The sequence below is a fragment of the Bufo bufo genome, chromosome 10, assembly GCF_905171765.1.
Source record: "Bufo bufo chromosome 10, aBufBuf1.1, whole genome shotgun sequence".
Lineage (NCBI taxonomy): Eukaryota > Metazoa > Chordata > Amphibia > Anura > Bufonidae > Bufo > Bufo bufo.
This window is the reverse complement of record NC_053398.1, coordinates 5,804,476-5,822,372: the sequence shown is the minus strand read 5'-3', so window position 1 is coordinate 5,822,372 and position 17,897 is coordinate 5,804,476. Positions and strand designations below refer to the sequence as shown.

At 47.2% G+C, this 17,897-nt stretch overlaps 1 protein-coding gene across 2 annotated transcripts in view; it reads right to left on the bottom strand.

The window, feature by feature from the left end:
* The window catches only part of LMO1 (LIM domain only 1), a 90,498-nt gene that overhangs the window by 6,946 nt on the left and 65,655 nt on the right, over nucleotides 1-17,897 (bottom strand). For both annotated transcript variants that reach the window (XM_040409639.1, XM_040409638.1), the window contains exon 2: nucleotides 640-853. In XM_040409639.1, coding sequence (XP_040265573.1) covers nucleotides 640-853 — 214 coding nt within the window. The remainder of the gene's footprint in view (nucleotides 1-639; nucleotides 854-17,897) is intronic.

Below are 17,897 nucleotides of genomic sequence, written 5' to 3'. Positions count from 1 at the left end.
GCAGTTTCAGCCACAGCCACCAGTCAGTGCCATTTATTATAGACAGTTCCTGCTAATGTTTATGCACTACTGTTCTAGCGCCCGTTATTGTCTAGTAGATATATATATAATTCTAACGTAAAACTTCAGGGCACTCTGCCAATAAATGCTCGGAGTCGGGTTCCCACCCCGTATATAACTCCAGCAGTTATGATGCGGAAGGATGAACTTTTATTGAAGTGCGGCCTTTACAAACAGTGACGTCTCGGCCTGATGTGGCCTTTATCAAACTGCTGCCGCTTAGAGAAGATGGGAAAGTGTAGAGAATCTGGGTAGCGTGCAGTTGCACAAGTAGGTAAATGTGCCGGCACACTACCCAGGTTCTCTTAGCGCAGCTATTTCCTACACTTTCCCATCTTCTCTAAGCGGCAGCAGTTTGATAAAGGCCACATCAGGCCGAAACGTCACTGTTTGTAAAGACCGCACTTCAATAAAAGTTCACCCTTCCGCATCATAACTGCTGGAGTTCTCTTTTTGGTAGATATATATAAGTAATGAGAAATAATAAATCCCTGCTGCTCCATAACAATGACATCGTTGGTTCCAGTGATGACATCATCAGTGTGACACACATACAGTATAGCGTCTTCTCGTCCTCACCTCAGGTAATCTCGGCGACATAGAATGAGATTGGCTTTTGTGTAGAGGGTGGATCCGACCTCCCCGAGGCGGCAGTCGCAGCAGGCGCACTTCAGGCAGTCCTCGTGCCAGTACTTGTCCAGGGCCTTCAGCAGGTAGCGGTCCTTTATCTTCCGGTTGCAGCCGGCGCAGCCTTTCTGTTTGCCTTTGGGCTGTACGGAGAGCATCGGCACGCCTAGAGGAGGAGAGAGCGGACATGTCACCATAAATCTGCACCTTACATCTCATATACCTTCTCATTGTCTGGTTTAGTTCTGTTGTTTACGTCTGGAAAAACTGCTGCATCATTGCCATAGACTTGTATCGTAAATGATAGGCAGAAATTGTAACATTGTTTCTGTTTAGGCTGTGCTTCTCCACCCCACCTCCCACTAGAAGGTTCTAAGCCCCTAGTTGTCTGCAGATAGGGACCAGTGTTTAGTAGGAGAGACTCTGCCAAACCGTATGAGTGACCTGAAGAAGACAATAAAATGGGGATACTCTGCCACAGACCGTGGTCCTCCAGCCTTTGGCCAGGGTACCAGCCTTCTGAGAGAGGGACATCTCGCTCAGGCCTTTCCTCAGCATCAAACCCTTCTTCTGTCAGGGAGGAGACTGGAGAAACCGGCCCTATGCCTCGTCTCAGGGAGGAGACTGGAGAAGCCAGCCATATGCCTCATCTCATGGAGGAGACTGGAGAAGCCGGCCCTATGCCTCGTCTCAGGGAGGAGACTGGAGAAGCCAGCCCTATGCCTCGTCTCAGGGAGGAGACTGGAGAAGCCGGCCCTATGCCTCGTCTCAGGGAGGAGACTGGAGAAGCCAGCCCTATGCCTCATCTCATGGAGGAGACTGGAGAAGCCGGCCCTATGCCTCGTCTCAGGGAGGAGACTGGAGAAGCCAGCCCTATGCCTCGTCTCAGGGAGGAGACTGGAGAAGCCGGCCCTATGCCTCGTCTCAGGGAGGAGACTGGAGAAGTCGGCCCTATGCCTCGTCTCAGGGAGGAGACTGGAGAAGCCGGCCCTATGCCTCGTCTCAGGGAGGAGACTGGAGAAGCCGGCCCTATGCCTCGTCTCAGGGAGGAGACTGGAGAAGCCAGCCCTATGCCTCGTCTCATGGAGGAGACTGGAGAAGCCGGCCCTATGCCTCATCTGTATTTTTTTGCACCTGAATTCCTCCAGTAAAGAAGCTCCCTGGTTACTGCAGACCCCGACTCTCTGGACTTATTTTCCATTGGGGTGCACCATGCCTTTCCATCCCTCCTGGAGAGCAGCAACACGTGGTGACACCTCAACGGTGTCCGGGGGACCCAGCGTATCGTTGGGACCACCCCAAACCCGACCACTGCAGCAGCCACTGATATCCCGCGAACACACAGCAATCCCTGCTCTCCGAGCCCCTGTGAGGAAAGTGTATTATAAATAATTCTCCTGAAGGAAGAACAGACATGACCAATCCATCCCGAAGGCGGAGCAGACATGATTAATCCATCCCTAAGTGGGAGTAGACATGACCAATACATCCCAGAGAGGGAGCAGACATGATCAATCTATCCTAAAAGGGGAGCAGACATGACCAATCCATCCTGAAGGAAGAGCAGACATGACCAATCTATTCTAAGTGCTGTCACTGAGTACTGTAGGGCACATTGGCAGATGACATGATACTGGGGGTCTCTTGAGGCAGCAGGAGCATGTCGGGGCCCCATAGGTCCTATAGACACATGCACCCACGGGACACGTACAGGACAATCGCCCCCGGAGGTAAGTGTCCGTGGGGCAGTGAGTATCTACAGGAGACAACATGGCGCTGCCGCGTATTACTGTTACATGGAGGTGGGATGGAGCAGAGATGGAGGCGGACGGCTGGGGAGCTCAGCAATGGCGGCGCTGACATTTGCCCGCCTTCCTCGGGCTGACACCGCTTGTGAGGCGCGGACACTTCTTACAGTAATGGGTGACCCGCCGCTAAAAGCCTCCGACGACGGCACTTAAGACGCTTCACACAAACAGCGTATCGATCCATCGTAACAAAGTATCCGCGCTGCCGTGGCGACAACGCTCCAGCCTCTTAAGGCTTTAAAAGTCCCTTTTCTGGAGATGTCGCCGGCGCGACTAATGATTTAAAACGCCGCTCTTCCCGTCTGTGAACCCCCCCCCCCCGCAGTTAATACATTTAAATGCTGAATGTATTCGCCGCCGCTGGAGAAATGCGTTAACCAGCCCTTCCCCGACGCGCGTTACGCTCCCAGAATCCTCCGCCTGTCAGAAGGGATCCCAGTGACTGACACCAGCCGTTACTTCTGTCTCCAGGAAAGCTGGGTGATGACCAATATGGCCGCTCTCCCAGACTCCTGAATGACCAGTAACACAGTGATACTGGGAGGCGCTGTGGTCTCTGTGGAGACGCTGGGTGAAGCTTTTGGTTCTCACCCAACTTTCCCAGAAACAGCCAGGGTTACACAGGGGTCGCCCTCATGTGCCCCTTAACCCCCCCCATGATCTTGTTCCCCAGCTCTCCCATTACTGCGGGTGAGGAGATGATTGTCGCGCCCTTCCCCCGCCACCATCTGATAACGCTTTTCCATTGAGACGTCTGATCTTCATAGGATCCTAATGAATTCGGCGCCTCCTCAGCCGCTTATCGGCCTCCAGATTTGCGCAGTTTTCATCTCGCGCCTCAATCATTCCATCTAGATAGAAATTAAATTTACCTCCGGAAAGTTTTAATTAACGAAAGGAGATGAAGAATATAAAAGTGAGAAGCGTATCGGCCGGATCTGCGCGCACCTGTCATCTGCTCCTCAAAGAGCTTAGCGGGCTTTGAGGAAGGGACAATGTGACGGGAAGGACGGCGGCGGGCGCAGCGCTACAGGGCAATCAGGCGGGCATCTTAACCCTTCAGACACAAAGCAACTCTAAGGGGCCACAGAGGGCACATGACCTGTTCCTACTGAGGGTTAACCTCAACCCTGGGTCCCAATGCCAATCCTGCGGCCGGACCCCCCTACCAGGCGCCAAATACTGGCAGAGGGGCCTTCGCGTGTGACTGTCCCCTCTGCAGCCGAGAGCTTCCTCCAGTCCTGACAGTTTGCAACAATGTATCAAGGCAGATAAAAGAGACGTCTGGATTAGATACAATTGTAACAGATGTTCAGGGCAAGCATTAGGTCAGAGAAACAGGAGTGCTTCCATTCACTGACAGCATGCAGAGGAACTGAGGCACAAAATGACATCATCCATTGAGGTTTTGAAGATGGCGTAAAGTTGCAGTGGGAACCTGCGACCTCCCATATGTGATGTATAGGGTGCGAGCACTTACTGTCTCAGGTATGTGAGGACGTCTCCGGGGCCTCTCTGCAGAATTAATGGCGGATTCTCTTTTGCGCAAGTCACAGAATGGCGCTTAAAACTTTCTGAAATAGAGATTTGCGGACGTCGAGCGGCGCGATAAATGTCATTTCAGCCTGGTCATTAATTAGGTGCACCCTCTGCAAACATTTGCACCTGGCATATAAACTAGACCAGTCCCTGTTGCCAGGAGTAAATGTTGGTAAATGTGTCGGGGCAGAAGTCCTGGCCCCGCCCCCGGCACGCCCCCGCCGTACCCTCAACACTTCTAAGCGTCTAACGCACGATATGCATAAGGGGGTCATGCAACATTTTTATGCCAAAGACTGACATAACCATGTTTGTAAATGACCCCCATTGTCTATTAGGGTGCATAGTAGTCTGGAATTCACCTCCTGCGTTTCCCTCCACATACTTTACACTGCAGTTCTGCTCCATTATGGCACAGCTATGAAGGCTTTAAAGGCTAACATCCGTATTTTGTCTCATCTTTGCCCCCCATGCTCTACACTGCAGCTAGGAACAGTCCCTCCAGATAAGTTGCTTTAAACTGGCCTGAAGTCTTCCTCTTCTTACATCAGAGGCTGAGGCTGCTGCTCTGCTTCTCCATGCTTTACACTGCACTGCCGCTCCATTAGGTCACTGCTCTAAACAGTGATTCCAGATTATCTGCATCATTTATTGGAGGCGTAGGTAGTCTGAAATCCAACTCCTGTCAGCTTGCTGCTCTACTTCCCCCATGCTTTACACTGCAGCGCTGCTCCATTAGCTCACTGCTCTAATCACGGATTTACTGGAGTCTTAGATCCACACTGATGATCCGGCTGCTGTTCTGCCTCTCCCCCATATCTATTACACGATCTATGGCTTCCTGTACATGAACAGAATGCCAGAGTTAAAGTTCCGACTGACACACAGGCAGCTTAGTAGCAGAGGCATGACACAGTGGTAGCGGTCGCACCCGTCACCCGGTGAGAAGACCCTATTATTACTCCTCATCACTGATGCAATAAGGGAGAATTGTCAGGGGATGCTAGGAGTAGTAGTTCTACGACCACTGGGAAGCTGCAGGTTGCAGACGTCAATTGTGAAGTCTCCCTTTGTCAGAATTTTCATTAGAATAGTGAATTTCAGGTCGTTAACCCTGTGGGGAGCGTCACCCCCTCCCCCCATTAGCCCAGAAAAGTGCGCCTAATGATCGTCCCTCCTATCCTGTTCCACCAGCGCTTGGGACCACTTGGGACCCCCAGAATCCCCCTGGGGGGCCACACACTATGAACACCTTCACTTCACACCTTGTAAGGACCCGCGGCTCATTACTGTGCAGGAAAAACAACCCTAATTGGGGGAAGAGGAGGACGCACAATCCCCAGGAGACCGCGCCGCCCCCCAGGGCTGGCAAAAGTGCCCCCCCCCCCCCAATTAATGGAGACTAATTGCTAATTCTACAGAGACTCTAAGAAGACTAATTACATAAAGCATTCCTGTACTGTGACAATAGAGGCCCTAAAATCTGCCCCGCAAAAAGACCCCCCCCCCCCCCCCCCCCACACACACAGGAAGGACAGAGGGGTGGCGGTAATCTCAAGAATCGCCAGGAAGTAAAAATGTACTAATCTCCAGCGTCCATGTCTGAAGTATAAAAGACACCTGAGAGCATAAAGATAAGGGGAGCAAAGAACCAAAATCTGAACATAGGAGGCAGTATTATAGTAGTTATATCCCTGTACATAGGAGGCAGTATTATAGTAGTTATATTCTTGTCTTGTACATAGGAAGCAGTATTATAGTAGTTATATCCCTGTACATAGGAGGCAGTATTATAGTAGTTATATTCTTGTCTTGTACATAGGAGGCAGTATTATAGTAGTTATATCCCTGTACATAGGAGGCAGTATTATAGTAGTTATATTCTTGTCTTGTACATAGGAAGCAGTATTATGGTAGTTATATTCTTGTACATAGGAGGCGGTATTATAGTAGTTATATTCTTGTACATAGGAGGCAGTATTATAGTAGTTATATTCTTGTATATAGGAGCAGTATTATAGTAGTTATATTCTTGTACATAGGAGCAGTATTATAGTAGTTATATTCTGGTACATAGGAGCAGTATTATAGTAGTTATAGTCTTGTACATAGGAGCAGTATTATAGTAGTTATATTCTTGTACATAGGAGCAGTATTATAGTAGTTATATTCTTGTACATAGGAGGCAGTATTATAGTAGTTATATCCCTGTACATAGGAGCAGTATTATAGTAGTTATATTCTTGTACATAGGAGCAGTATTATAGTAGTTATAGTCTTGTACATAGGAGCAGTATTATAGTAGTTATATTCTTGTACATAGGAGCAGTATTATAGTAGTTATATTCTGGTACATAGGAGGCAGTATTATAGTAGTTATATTCTTGTACATAGGAGGTAGTATTATAGTAGTTATATTCTTGTACATAGGAGCAGTATTATAGTAGTTATATTCTTGTATATAGGAGCAGTATTATAGTAGTTATATTCTTGTACATAGGGGGCAGTATTATAGTAGTTATATTCTTGTACATAAGAACAGTATTATAGTAGTTATATCCTTGTACATAGGAGCAGTATTATAGTAGTTATATTCTTGTATATAGGAGCAGTATTATAGTAGTTCTATTCTTGTACATAGGAGCAGTATTATAGTAGTTATATCCTTGTACATAGGAGCAGTATTATAGTAGTTATATTCTTGTATATAGGAGCAGTATTATAGTAGTTATATTCTTGTACATAGGAGGCAGTATTATAGTAGTTGTATTCTTGTACATAGGAGGCAGTATTATAGTAGTTATATTCTTGTACATAGAAGGCAGTATTATAGTAGTTATATTCTTGTACATAGGGGGCAGTATTATAGTAGTTATATTCCTGTACATAGGAGCAGTATTATAGTAGTTATATTCTTCTACATAGGAGCAGTATTATAGTAGTTATATTCTTGTACATAGGAGCAGTATTATAGTAGTTATATAATCGTATATAGGAGCAGTATTATATACTCACGATCCATGATTATGTTTATCGGTATGTAGTATGTTGGGTACATCACCGTGTTTCATGACGCTGGAGGTTTTTGATTTCAGCCGGACCCTTCCCCTTATGTTTCCATAATGTCCTTTTAAAAAGCCTAGAGAAGTGAACATAATGGATCCAGGGCTGAAAGCAGCTGACAGGTATTAGAGCGGAGTAGAGCCGCGCTGGGTCACTAATGCATGTATGGAAGAATAGCTCGTTACCGTCGCTTCCTGCTTTGTTTTGTCGGCGTATTTGCCTAAAATAGAATCTATGAACGACCTTTACTGACTGCGATCCGAAGCGATGCTGCCAAAAAGTAACCGCACTTTACCAAGTCAGAGAGTGCAGTCATTACAGAACATTACGGATCGGGCAGGGAGTGCGCGGAGCTTCTCTACACCGGATCGCATTTGCTAGGATTAGATACATAGCTCTGCAGACAGTATCACACAGGATAGGATTAGATACACAGCTCAGCAGACAGTATCACACATTATTAGATATGCAGCTTAGAAGATTGTATCACACATGCTAGGATTAGATACAGCAGTTTACAGACAGTATCACATGCCATGGGCTTAGATACACAGCTCTGCAGACAGTATCACACAGGACAGGATTAGATACGCAGCTCAGCAGATAGTATCACACAGGACAGGATTAGATACGCAGCTCAGCAGATAGTATCACACATCATTAGCTTAGATACACAGTTCAGCAGACCATATCACACATGATTGGATACAGCAGCTCAGCAGACAGTGTCCCAAATCCTAGGCTTAGATACGCAAAAGACAAAGGTGCTGTGATTCAGTCAGGTTTATTAAGGCCATTTTTACACCATTTTTGGCATAAAATAGTCACAAGACTATTGCGCCATTCTTGCCACTAGGGAGGGGGATGTCCCTGACAAATTTACTAACATTTACTAAATTTACTAACATTTACTCCTGGAAACCGGTGTAAAAGAATGGAAACTTCTCCCGTCAGACGCGGGCGTCGTTTTCACTCCAGGTGCACGGACCGCTGGAGGTGCACCTAATTTATGAGGAGACCTGCGCCTCCTCCAGGGGCACTGAGGACCGGCGCAAAAATACAGTCTTTGCTAAATAATCCCCTTTATGTAAAATAATCCAGAGGCTGAAGCCCTGTCATAGCTGAGGGTTTGTTACTACTGTATCTAGTCTAGACAATCCTGTGTGAGCTAAATAGCCTTGACTCCAGACTGATACACTGTAACAAACCACCAGAACAGGACAGAGATTTGTGCTGCTGTTTTGCCTAGAGGGTTGACTGCTGTAAAGTAAAACCACAGCAGCCAATCAGATTCCAGCTGTCATTTTCCGAAAGAAGCTCCGAAATAGAAGGTGGAATCTGACTGGTTGCTAGGGGCAACTAAGTAATTTTTCCTTTAGACCAGTTTTGATAAATCTCCCCCAAAGTATCTACTCACTAACTGAGAAGATACAAGACTTGATACAAATGTATCTACACAGGAAGCAGAGACCTGGAGCCACAAATCCTGCACTAGAAAGTTCTAGAACATTTCATCGCAAAGATACTGGACTCCAGCCTGATACAAGTTACCTGTACTGACACATTGTAACAAACTGTAAAGACTGCAAAGACAAGACTTCGTTCACATCACCGTTCAGCCTTTCCGTTCTCGGAGCACATAACTGAGCCGAACGGAACCTAAGGACCCCATAGACTATATTGGGGTCCGTTAGGTTTCCTCTCAGAGGAAGATTTTTGAAGCAGAGACAAAAGTTCTCCAAAATCATCTTCTGAGCAGAAACCTAATGGACCCCATTATCAGGGCTGGTGCAAGGATTTTTGCCACCCTAGGCAAAAGCTAATTTTGCTGCCCCTTGACTCCGCCCATTGACCACGCCCTTTGAACCGCCCCTTTTTTGTCGGCCACCTATTTAATGATTGTTGCATGCAACATTTTACTTGACCACCTAATTTTAGATCTTCTGCAGCAGTCCCGTTACAATCCCCCCCCCCCCCCCATCAGCCTTTCGACCAAATAATAAAAATAGTAAAATAGAAACATTTAATTAAAACATTTTAATTGTAAACATTTTCTCATATGGAAAACATAAAATAGCAGCATTGCACATATATCAAGTGCCAACAAGATTTCCAAACATAACAAGGGCAAGTGTGTAGTGGCAGACTAGCAGAGAGATCTCATAACGGCCCACTCAGCCCCCATCAGCCCACAGACCCCCCCCATCAGACCTCAGATCAGCCCACAGACCCCCCATCCGACCTCAGATCAGCCCACAGACCCCCCATCCGACCTCAGATCAGCCCACAGACCCCCATCCGACCTCAGATCAGCCCACAGACCCCCCATCCGACCTTAGATCAGCCCACTCAGACCCCCCATCAGACCTCAAATCAACCCACAGAACCCTATCAGACCTCAGATAAGCCCAAAGACCCCCCACTCAGCCCCCAATGCCCCCTCATCAAAACTTAAATCATTGCGGCAGGCAGAGCTAACTACATACTACAATACTTACCTAGAGCGCTGCGGCTCCTCTTCCTCGCGCTCCCGTCTTCCCGCCGGCGCTGCACTGTCACCTGACAGCCTGCAGCATCAAGTCGTGCCCTCACTACGTCCTGACGCTGCACGTGCTCAGGAGGATAGTGCAGCGCCGGGGCCGCCACCGCTAGGGAGCTGGGACAGTGTAAGTTTAAAAGGGTGGGGCTGACTGCGCAGGCGTGCGTGTTGGGTCCGGACCGGGATCACCCAACAGACATGTCACCTGGTGCGGCCCACACCCGCTGCACCCCCCTCGCAACGCCACTGCTAGTAGCCGTCTGCTACTGTGACTTCTATTGCGGCCAGACTCCAGAGCGCCGGCGCCCCCAGCAAGAGTGCGCTCTACGCGGTGGCCGGCCCTGCCCATTATAGTCTATGGGGTCCTTAGGTTCCGTTCGGCTCAGTTATGTGCCGAATACGTCCTTTCCGTTCTCCTGCTCCGTTTAACGGAAAGGCTGAACGCTGATGTGAACGAAGCCTGAGGCTCATAGTACAACATACATTGTAACAAATCTCCAGCTGTGAGATCTTGAAAATGTTGAATTGAAGGGGGATGTATTAAGTCTTGTCTGTCGGTTCTATGATGTCACCTCACCGACCTTTTCATGAAATTATGACTTTATGTCTCTCTTGCTACTTTTGAAAAGGGGGTGTGAATGTGGCGTGGAGGGCGACGCTAGAAGAAATGCCTCTTTTTAAAAAAAAAGATAAAAAATTACTGAAAAAGTCACAATTTCACTCCAGTGACATCCGTAGACATATTTAAAGTGGCGCCACATTGATCACGTGCGACACATTTGGTACGAATTACACAGACGCAAAAAGTTCACATTTGCACAATATATTCCCTTAAAATGAAAAGGATGATCAGTGGAAGCGTGGTCGCATCGCCGACGCAGGGGCTCATTCAGACTGACAGGAAGGAAGCGCACTTTGGAATGCAGCTCTGGATGTGACCAGAGTCTTGTAGGACACCAGTAGGGGGCGCACATACTTACACGTCAGCCCGTAGGATGCCATCTAGCCTGGTCTTGCACCCGTGCTGCCTCCTGTGGGTGATGTACTGCTAAACGTTGCAATGCATCACGGGCCTCCATGAGCCGCGGTGAGAAATTGCATCGTCAAAAATGGCTTCCATCCTGGGTGTCACAAAGCGCATGTTATTAATGGCCGGATTTACAGCGAGGGCGTCTCCGCGCTGCCTCCTGAGCCGTTAGGACACAGAACTGAAAACTGTCATTTGCGTCCTGGTTGTCATACGAAAAAGTCATTTGCGCCCGAACCATTTGCAGTGGGGGCTGTCAGGGCGGCGTGTCCTATTAAAGCGATAGCGTCCCTTTTCCAGAAATCAACTGGGATCCCTTTGACAGTGAGTCTAGAAATCCGATCTACCTGGTGTACGCAGCTCTAGAAGGAATCCAGCAGGAAATATGCGGTAATTACTACTCACCCGTGAAATTGTCACGTGATCCTTTATAATATATAATCAGCCGCTGTCCCCGTCCGGAGCGCTGCAGAGAATAGACCAGCGGCACTCGGAGACGTCGCACCTAATGGACTATTACGTACACGGATTTATGTCAGGCCCCGGCACATTATACAGTGTAGCAGAGACGTGTGAGTGGCGGGACGGGCAGCACCGATGTATCGAGAGTCGCCACACTGACATCACACCGCGGAGGCAGGAAAATCGGATTATTCATTCGGCGACATTTACTCAAGTGTTTGCGCCTGTTTTTAATCTAAAATATGCTGCTAGTCTTATTTTTGCAGTCGCATTTACTACTGAAATTGCGCCTGTTTTGGAGGCTTTTGGGCCTCGTTTGCCTATTTTGATTTTTTAGATGTTTTCTAACTTTTGCTACTTTTTTCTGACCTATTTAAAAACAGTCTAATTTCTGCTCCACCCCAGGGGTTTTCAGTGATGAGTTGCGCATTATTATATTTTTTCAGTAAAGGTCGCACTTTCCGGGAGACGCGGGACTTTTCTCCGCACAGATGCACAAATAAATGAGACCAGTCTACGTGAATATGAACCTGTCATACTGAAAAGCGACCACCAGAGGGCGGACTAATAACGAGACGCCGAGTCTAATTCATCAACGGCCGGGGAAATACACCGGGGAAATTTTATGGCCAAAAACAGACGTCACCTATAAAGTCCCACATCAGATTATTTATGTTAAGAACTTTTTCCACGCTCCGTTATTAATTCTAACAGACGACCGGGCGCCGACAGTGGCACGACATCATGCTAACGCCCACTGCGCCATTCTAGTGACTCCGTCCCGCCAGACATGGACAGTATGCCCCAGAGGTGTGATGTCTACGCTGAGACTTCCCCTGAAATCATTAAAGGGTCTTGTCCGGAATCTTATCCAAAACACTTTGGGGGTCATTTACTGCCAGATATATGCCAGGTTTTTTTGCGTATATCTGAAACAGATATTTTTCCTGCTCACACCAGGTGTAAAAAGGGGGCAGGGACAGTAGGCTGCCTTCGCAAGGGCGCTGTCGTTCATTTAGACCTGCGGTGGATGCGCCAAAGTCATGTAGAGGCCGGCGCCTCTGCAGAACTCCGGTGGATCCACCACTAGCACACGGAGTCTAAAACACCAGCCTTAATAAATGACCCCCAAATTCAACTCCTAGCAGGCTCCATCCCACTGTATTGGAGTTCCAAAAACAGCCAATCAAGAGTGCATGCTGGGAGCTGTAGTACAACTGGAGGTGGCAGTGCAGACCACCGCAGCCCAATAACGAGGGGCACTAATGTGATCTCTCATCGTACCGTCTTCCTGTGATGTCATCAGCGCTCCTACATCGCGCTGCACCCCTCCCCCGGACGCTTACCACTGCTTACTGTCTACATGAAGGGGCTGCACTGCTTGTTGACTCCGCTTAATTGCTTTTTGCGTCTGTAAAGTGTCAGTAAATGTGAAGCGGATTTTCACAGTCCTACCTGTGCCCCCTGACATCACAGCTTTTATTAACACGGAATCCCAGCTCTAAATCATCATCCTGGTGAGACCTCAGAGCAGGCGCTCAGGTGCTGCCAGAAGCTTCAAAAGATTAGGAGGAAGTGAAGAAAACGGCGCAGTATTCCGGGTAACTGTAGGCGAGGCTCCGGTAAATGGAAGCGACACACCAAAGCTTAATGCAAATATTCATCTCTGTATTACACAAGGAAATGTAGATTATCTGTATAGAAAGTGCAGTCACTGTGTACATACTGATCCTGAGTTACATCCTGTATTATACTCCAGAGCTGCACTCACTATTCTGCTAGTGCAGTCACTATGCACATACATTACTTATCCTGTACTGATCCTGAGTTACATCCTGTATTATACTCCAGAGCTGCACTCACTATTCTACTGGTGCAGTCACTGTGTACATACATTACTTATCCTGTACTGATCCTGAGTTACATCCTGTATTATACTCCAGAGCTGCACTCACTATTCTGCTGGTGCAGTCACTGTGTACATACATTACTTATCCTGTACTGATCCTGAGTTACATCCTGCATTATACTCCAGAGCTGCACTCACTATTCTGCTGGTGCAGTCACTGTGTACATACATTACTTATCCTGTACTGATCCTGAGTTACATCCTGCATTATACTCCAGAGCTGCACTCACTATTCTGCTGGTGCAATCACTGTGTACATACATTACTTATCCTGTACTGCTCCTGAGTTACATCCTGCATTATACTCCAGAGCTGCACTCACTATTCTGCTGGTGAAGTCACTGTGTACATACATTACTTATTCTGTACTGATCCTGAGTTACATCCTGTATTATACTCCAGAGCTGCACTCACTATTCTGCTGGTGCAGTCACTGTGTACATACATTACTTATCCTGTACTGATCCTGAGTTACATCCTGTATTATACTCCAGAGCTGCACTCACTATTCTGCTGGTGCAGTCACTGTGTACATACATTACTTATCCTGTACTGATCCTGAGTTACATCCTGTATTATACTCCAGAGCTGCACTCACTATTCTGCTGGTGCAGTCACTGTGTACATACATTACTTATCCTGTACTGATCCTGAGTTACATCCTGTATTATACTCCAGAGCTGCACTCACTATTCTGCCGGTGCAGTCACTGTGTACATACATTACATTACTTATCCTCTGCTGATCCTGGGTTACATCCTGTATTATACTCCAGAGCTGCACTCACTATTCTGCTGGTGCAGTCACTGTGTACATACATTACTTATCCTGTACTGATCCTGAGTTACATCCTGTATTATACCCCAGAGCTGCACTCACTATTCTGCTGGTGCAGTCACTGTGTACATACATTACTTATCCTGTACTGATCCTGAGTTATATCCTGTATTATACTCCAGAGCTGCACTCACTATTCTGCTGGTGCAGTCACTGTGTACATACATTACTTATCCTGTACTGATCCTCAGTTACATCCTGTATTATACTCCAGAGCTGCACTCACTATTCTGCTGGTGCAGTCACTGTGTACATACATTACTTATCCTGTACTGATCCTCAGTTATATCCTGTATTATACTGCAGAGCTGCACTCACTATTCTGCTGGTGCAGTCACTCTGTACATACATTACTTATCCTGTACTGATCCTGAGTTACATCCTGTATTATACTCCAGAGCTGCACTCACTATTCTGCTGGTGCAGTCACTGTGTACATACATTACTTATCCTGTACTGATCCTCAGTTGTTTACTATACTCCAGAGCTGTACTCATGTCAGTGAACCTAAGTCTTAATGTAAATTCAACAAAGTGTCGCACAATTTGTTCCATCTAAGTTTACAGAAAATATCTGCCCCTTACCCATGAAGGAACATAGGACTTAGGCCTCTTTCACACTTGCGTTGTCCGGATCCGGCGTGTACTCCACTTGCCGGAATTACACTCCGGATCCGGAAAAACGCAAGTGTACTGAAAGCATTTGAAGACGGAACCGTCTTCCAAATGCTTTCAGTGTTACTATGGCACCCAGGACGCTATTAAAGTCCTGGTTGCCATAGTAGGAGCGGGGAGCGGGGGAGCGGTATACTTACAGTCCGTGCGGCTCCCGGGGCGCTCCAGAATGACCTCAGAGCGCCCCATGCGCATGGATGACGTGATCCATGCGATCACGTGATCCATGCGCTTGGGGCGCCCTGACGTCACTCTGGAGCGCCCGGGGAGCCGCACGGACGGTAAGTACACTGCTCCCCCGCTCCCCGCTACACTTACCATGGCTGTCAGGACTTTAGCGTCCCGGCAGCCATGGTAACCACTCTGAAAAAGCTAAATGTCGGCTCCGGCAATGCGCCGAAACGACGTTTAGCTTAAGGCCGGATCCGGATCAATGCCTTCCAATGGGCATTAATTCCGGATCCGGCCTTGCGGCAAGTGTTCCGGATTTTTGGCCGGAGCAAAAAGCGCAGCATGCTGCGGTATTTTCTCCGGCCAACAAACGTTCCGTACCGGAACTGAAGACATCCTGATGCATCCTGAACGGATTACTCTCCATTCAGAATGCATTAGGATAATCCTGATCAGGATTCTTCCGGCATAGAGCCCCGACGACGGAACTCTATGCCGGAAGACAAGAACGCAGGTGTGAAAGAGCCCTTAAAGGGAACCTGTCATGTGGATATTTGATTATAATCGAACTAATTATATACAATCATTAACTACTAAAAAGTACCTTAGATGTATTCACTTACTGGCGTGACAGATGGTCACCTCATAATATACACACAAAGATGCCGCATGCTAATGAGCTGATTTGAGTCCAGCGTGATGTCATTGAGTCCAGCGTATACTTAATTCAGAGCTATAGCCACTCCCCTGCCCACCTGCTGCTGGTTCATATGGAAAAAACTGTCATTCAGCAGCAGGTGGGCGGGGAGAGTCAGGAGCTCATGAATATTCAGGACTCATCATTATCAGCTGGAGCTTTTCAATACAAGATGTTAGCAGATTGACCGGGTCAATTACAGACAGTGACCCAGCATTGTGCTAAGAGAATCAGTCACTTATTTATGTTGCCCTTAGTTAGGACACCATAAAACTGGTGACCGGTTCCCTTTAACCACCTCCGGACCGCTGTATGCACAGACGCGTCCTGGAGGTGGTTGATTCATTCAGCCTGGACGCATATACGCGTCATCTCGCGAGACGCGAGACTTCCTGTGAACGCGCGCACACAGGCGCGCGCGCTCACAGGAACGGAAGGTAAGAGAGTTGATCTCCAGCCTGCCAGCGGCGATCGTTCGCTGGCAGGCTGGAGATGTGTTTTTTTTAACCCCTAACAGGTATATTAGACGCTGTTTTGATAACAGCGTCTAATATACCTGCTACCTGGTCCTCTGGTGGTCCCCTTTGTTTGGATCGACCATCAGAGGACACAGGTAGCTCAGTAAAGTAGCACCAAGCACCACTACACTACACTACACCCCCCCCCCCCGTCACTTATTAACCCCTTATTAGCCCCTGATCACCCCTGATCACCCCATATAGACTCCCTGATCACCCCCCTGTCATTGATTTCCCCCCTGTCATTGATTACCCCCCTGCCATTGATTACCCCCCTGTAAAGCTCCATTCAGACGTCCACATGATTTTTACGGATGCACTGATAGATGGATTGGATCCGCAAAACGCATCCGGACGTCTGAATGAAGCCTTACACGGGCGTGATCAATGACTGTGGTGATCACCCCATATAGACTCCCTGATAACCCCCCTGTCATTGATCACTCCCCCTGTCATTGATCACCCTCTGTAAGGCTCCATTCAGACATTTTTTTGGCCCAAGTTAGCGGAATTATTTTTTTTTTTTTCTTACAAAGTCTCATATTCCACTAACTTGTGTCAAAAAATAAAATCTCACATGAACTCACCATACCCCTCACGGAATCCAAATGCGTAAAATTTTTTAGACATTTATATTCCAGACTTCTTCTCACGCTTTAGGGCCCCTAGAATGCCAGGGCAGTATAAATACCCCACATGTGACCCCATTTCGGAAAGAAGACACCCCCAGGTATTCCGTGAGGGGCATATTGAGTCCATGAAAGATTGAAATTTTTGTCCCAAGTTAGCGGAACGGGAGACTTTGTAAGAAAAAAATTAAAAATATCAATTTCCGCTAACTTGTGCCAAAATTTTTTTTTTATATGAACTCGCCATGCCCCTCATTGAATACCTTGGGGTGTCTTCTTTCCAAAATGGGGTCACATGTGGGGTATTTATACTGCCCTGGCATTCTAGGGGCCCCAAAGCGTGAGAAGAAGTCTGGTATCCAAATGTCTAAAAATGCCCTCCTAAAAGGAATTTGGGCACCTTTGCGCATCTAGGCTGCAAAAAAGTGTCACACATCTGGTATCGCCGTACTCAGGAGAAGTTGGGGAATGTGTTTTGGGGTGTCATTTTACATATACCCATGCTGGGTGAGAGAAATATCTTGGTCAACTGCCAACTTTGTATAAAAAAATGGGAAAAGTTGTCTTTTGTCAAGATATTTCTCTCACCCAGCAAGGGTATATGTAAAATGACACCCCAAAACACATTCCCCAACTTCTCCTGAATACGGCGATACCACATGTGTGACACTTTTTTGCAGCCTAGGTGGGCAAAGGGGCCCATATTCCAAAGAGCACCTTAAGGATTTCACAGGTCATTTACCTACTTACCACACATTAGGGCCCCTGGAAAATGCCAGGGCAGTATAACTACCCCACAAGTGACCCCATTTTGGAAAGAAGACACCCCAAGGTATTCCGTGAGGGGCATGGCGAGTTCCTAGAATTTTTTATTTTTTGTCACAAGTTAGTGGAAAATGCTGTTGTTTTTTTTTTTTTTTCATACAAAGTCTCATATTCCACTAACTTGTGACAAAAAATAAAAACTTCCATGAACTCACTATGCCCATCAGCGAATACCTTGGGGTCTCTTCTTTCCAAAATGGGGTCACTTGTGGGGTAGTTATACTGCCCTGGCATTCTAGGGGCCCAAATGTGTGGTAAGGAGTTTGAAATCAAATTCTGTAAAAAATGACCTGTGAAATCCGAAAGGTGCTCTTTGGAATATGGGCCCCTTTGCCCACCTAGGCTGCAAAAAAGTGTCACACATCTGGTATCTCCGTACTCAGGAGAAGTTGAGGAATGTGTTTTGGGGTGTCATTTTACATATACCCATGCTGGGTGAGAGAAATATCTTGGCAAAAGACAACTTTTCCCATTTTTTTATACAAAGTTGGCATTTGACCAAGATATTTCTC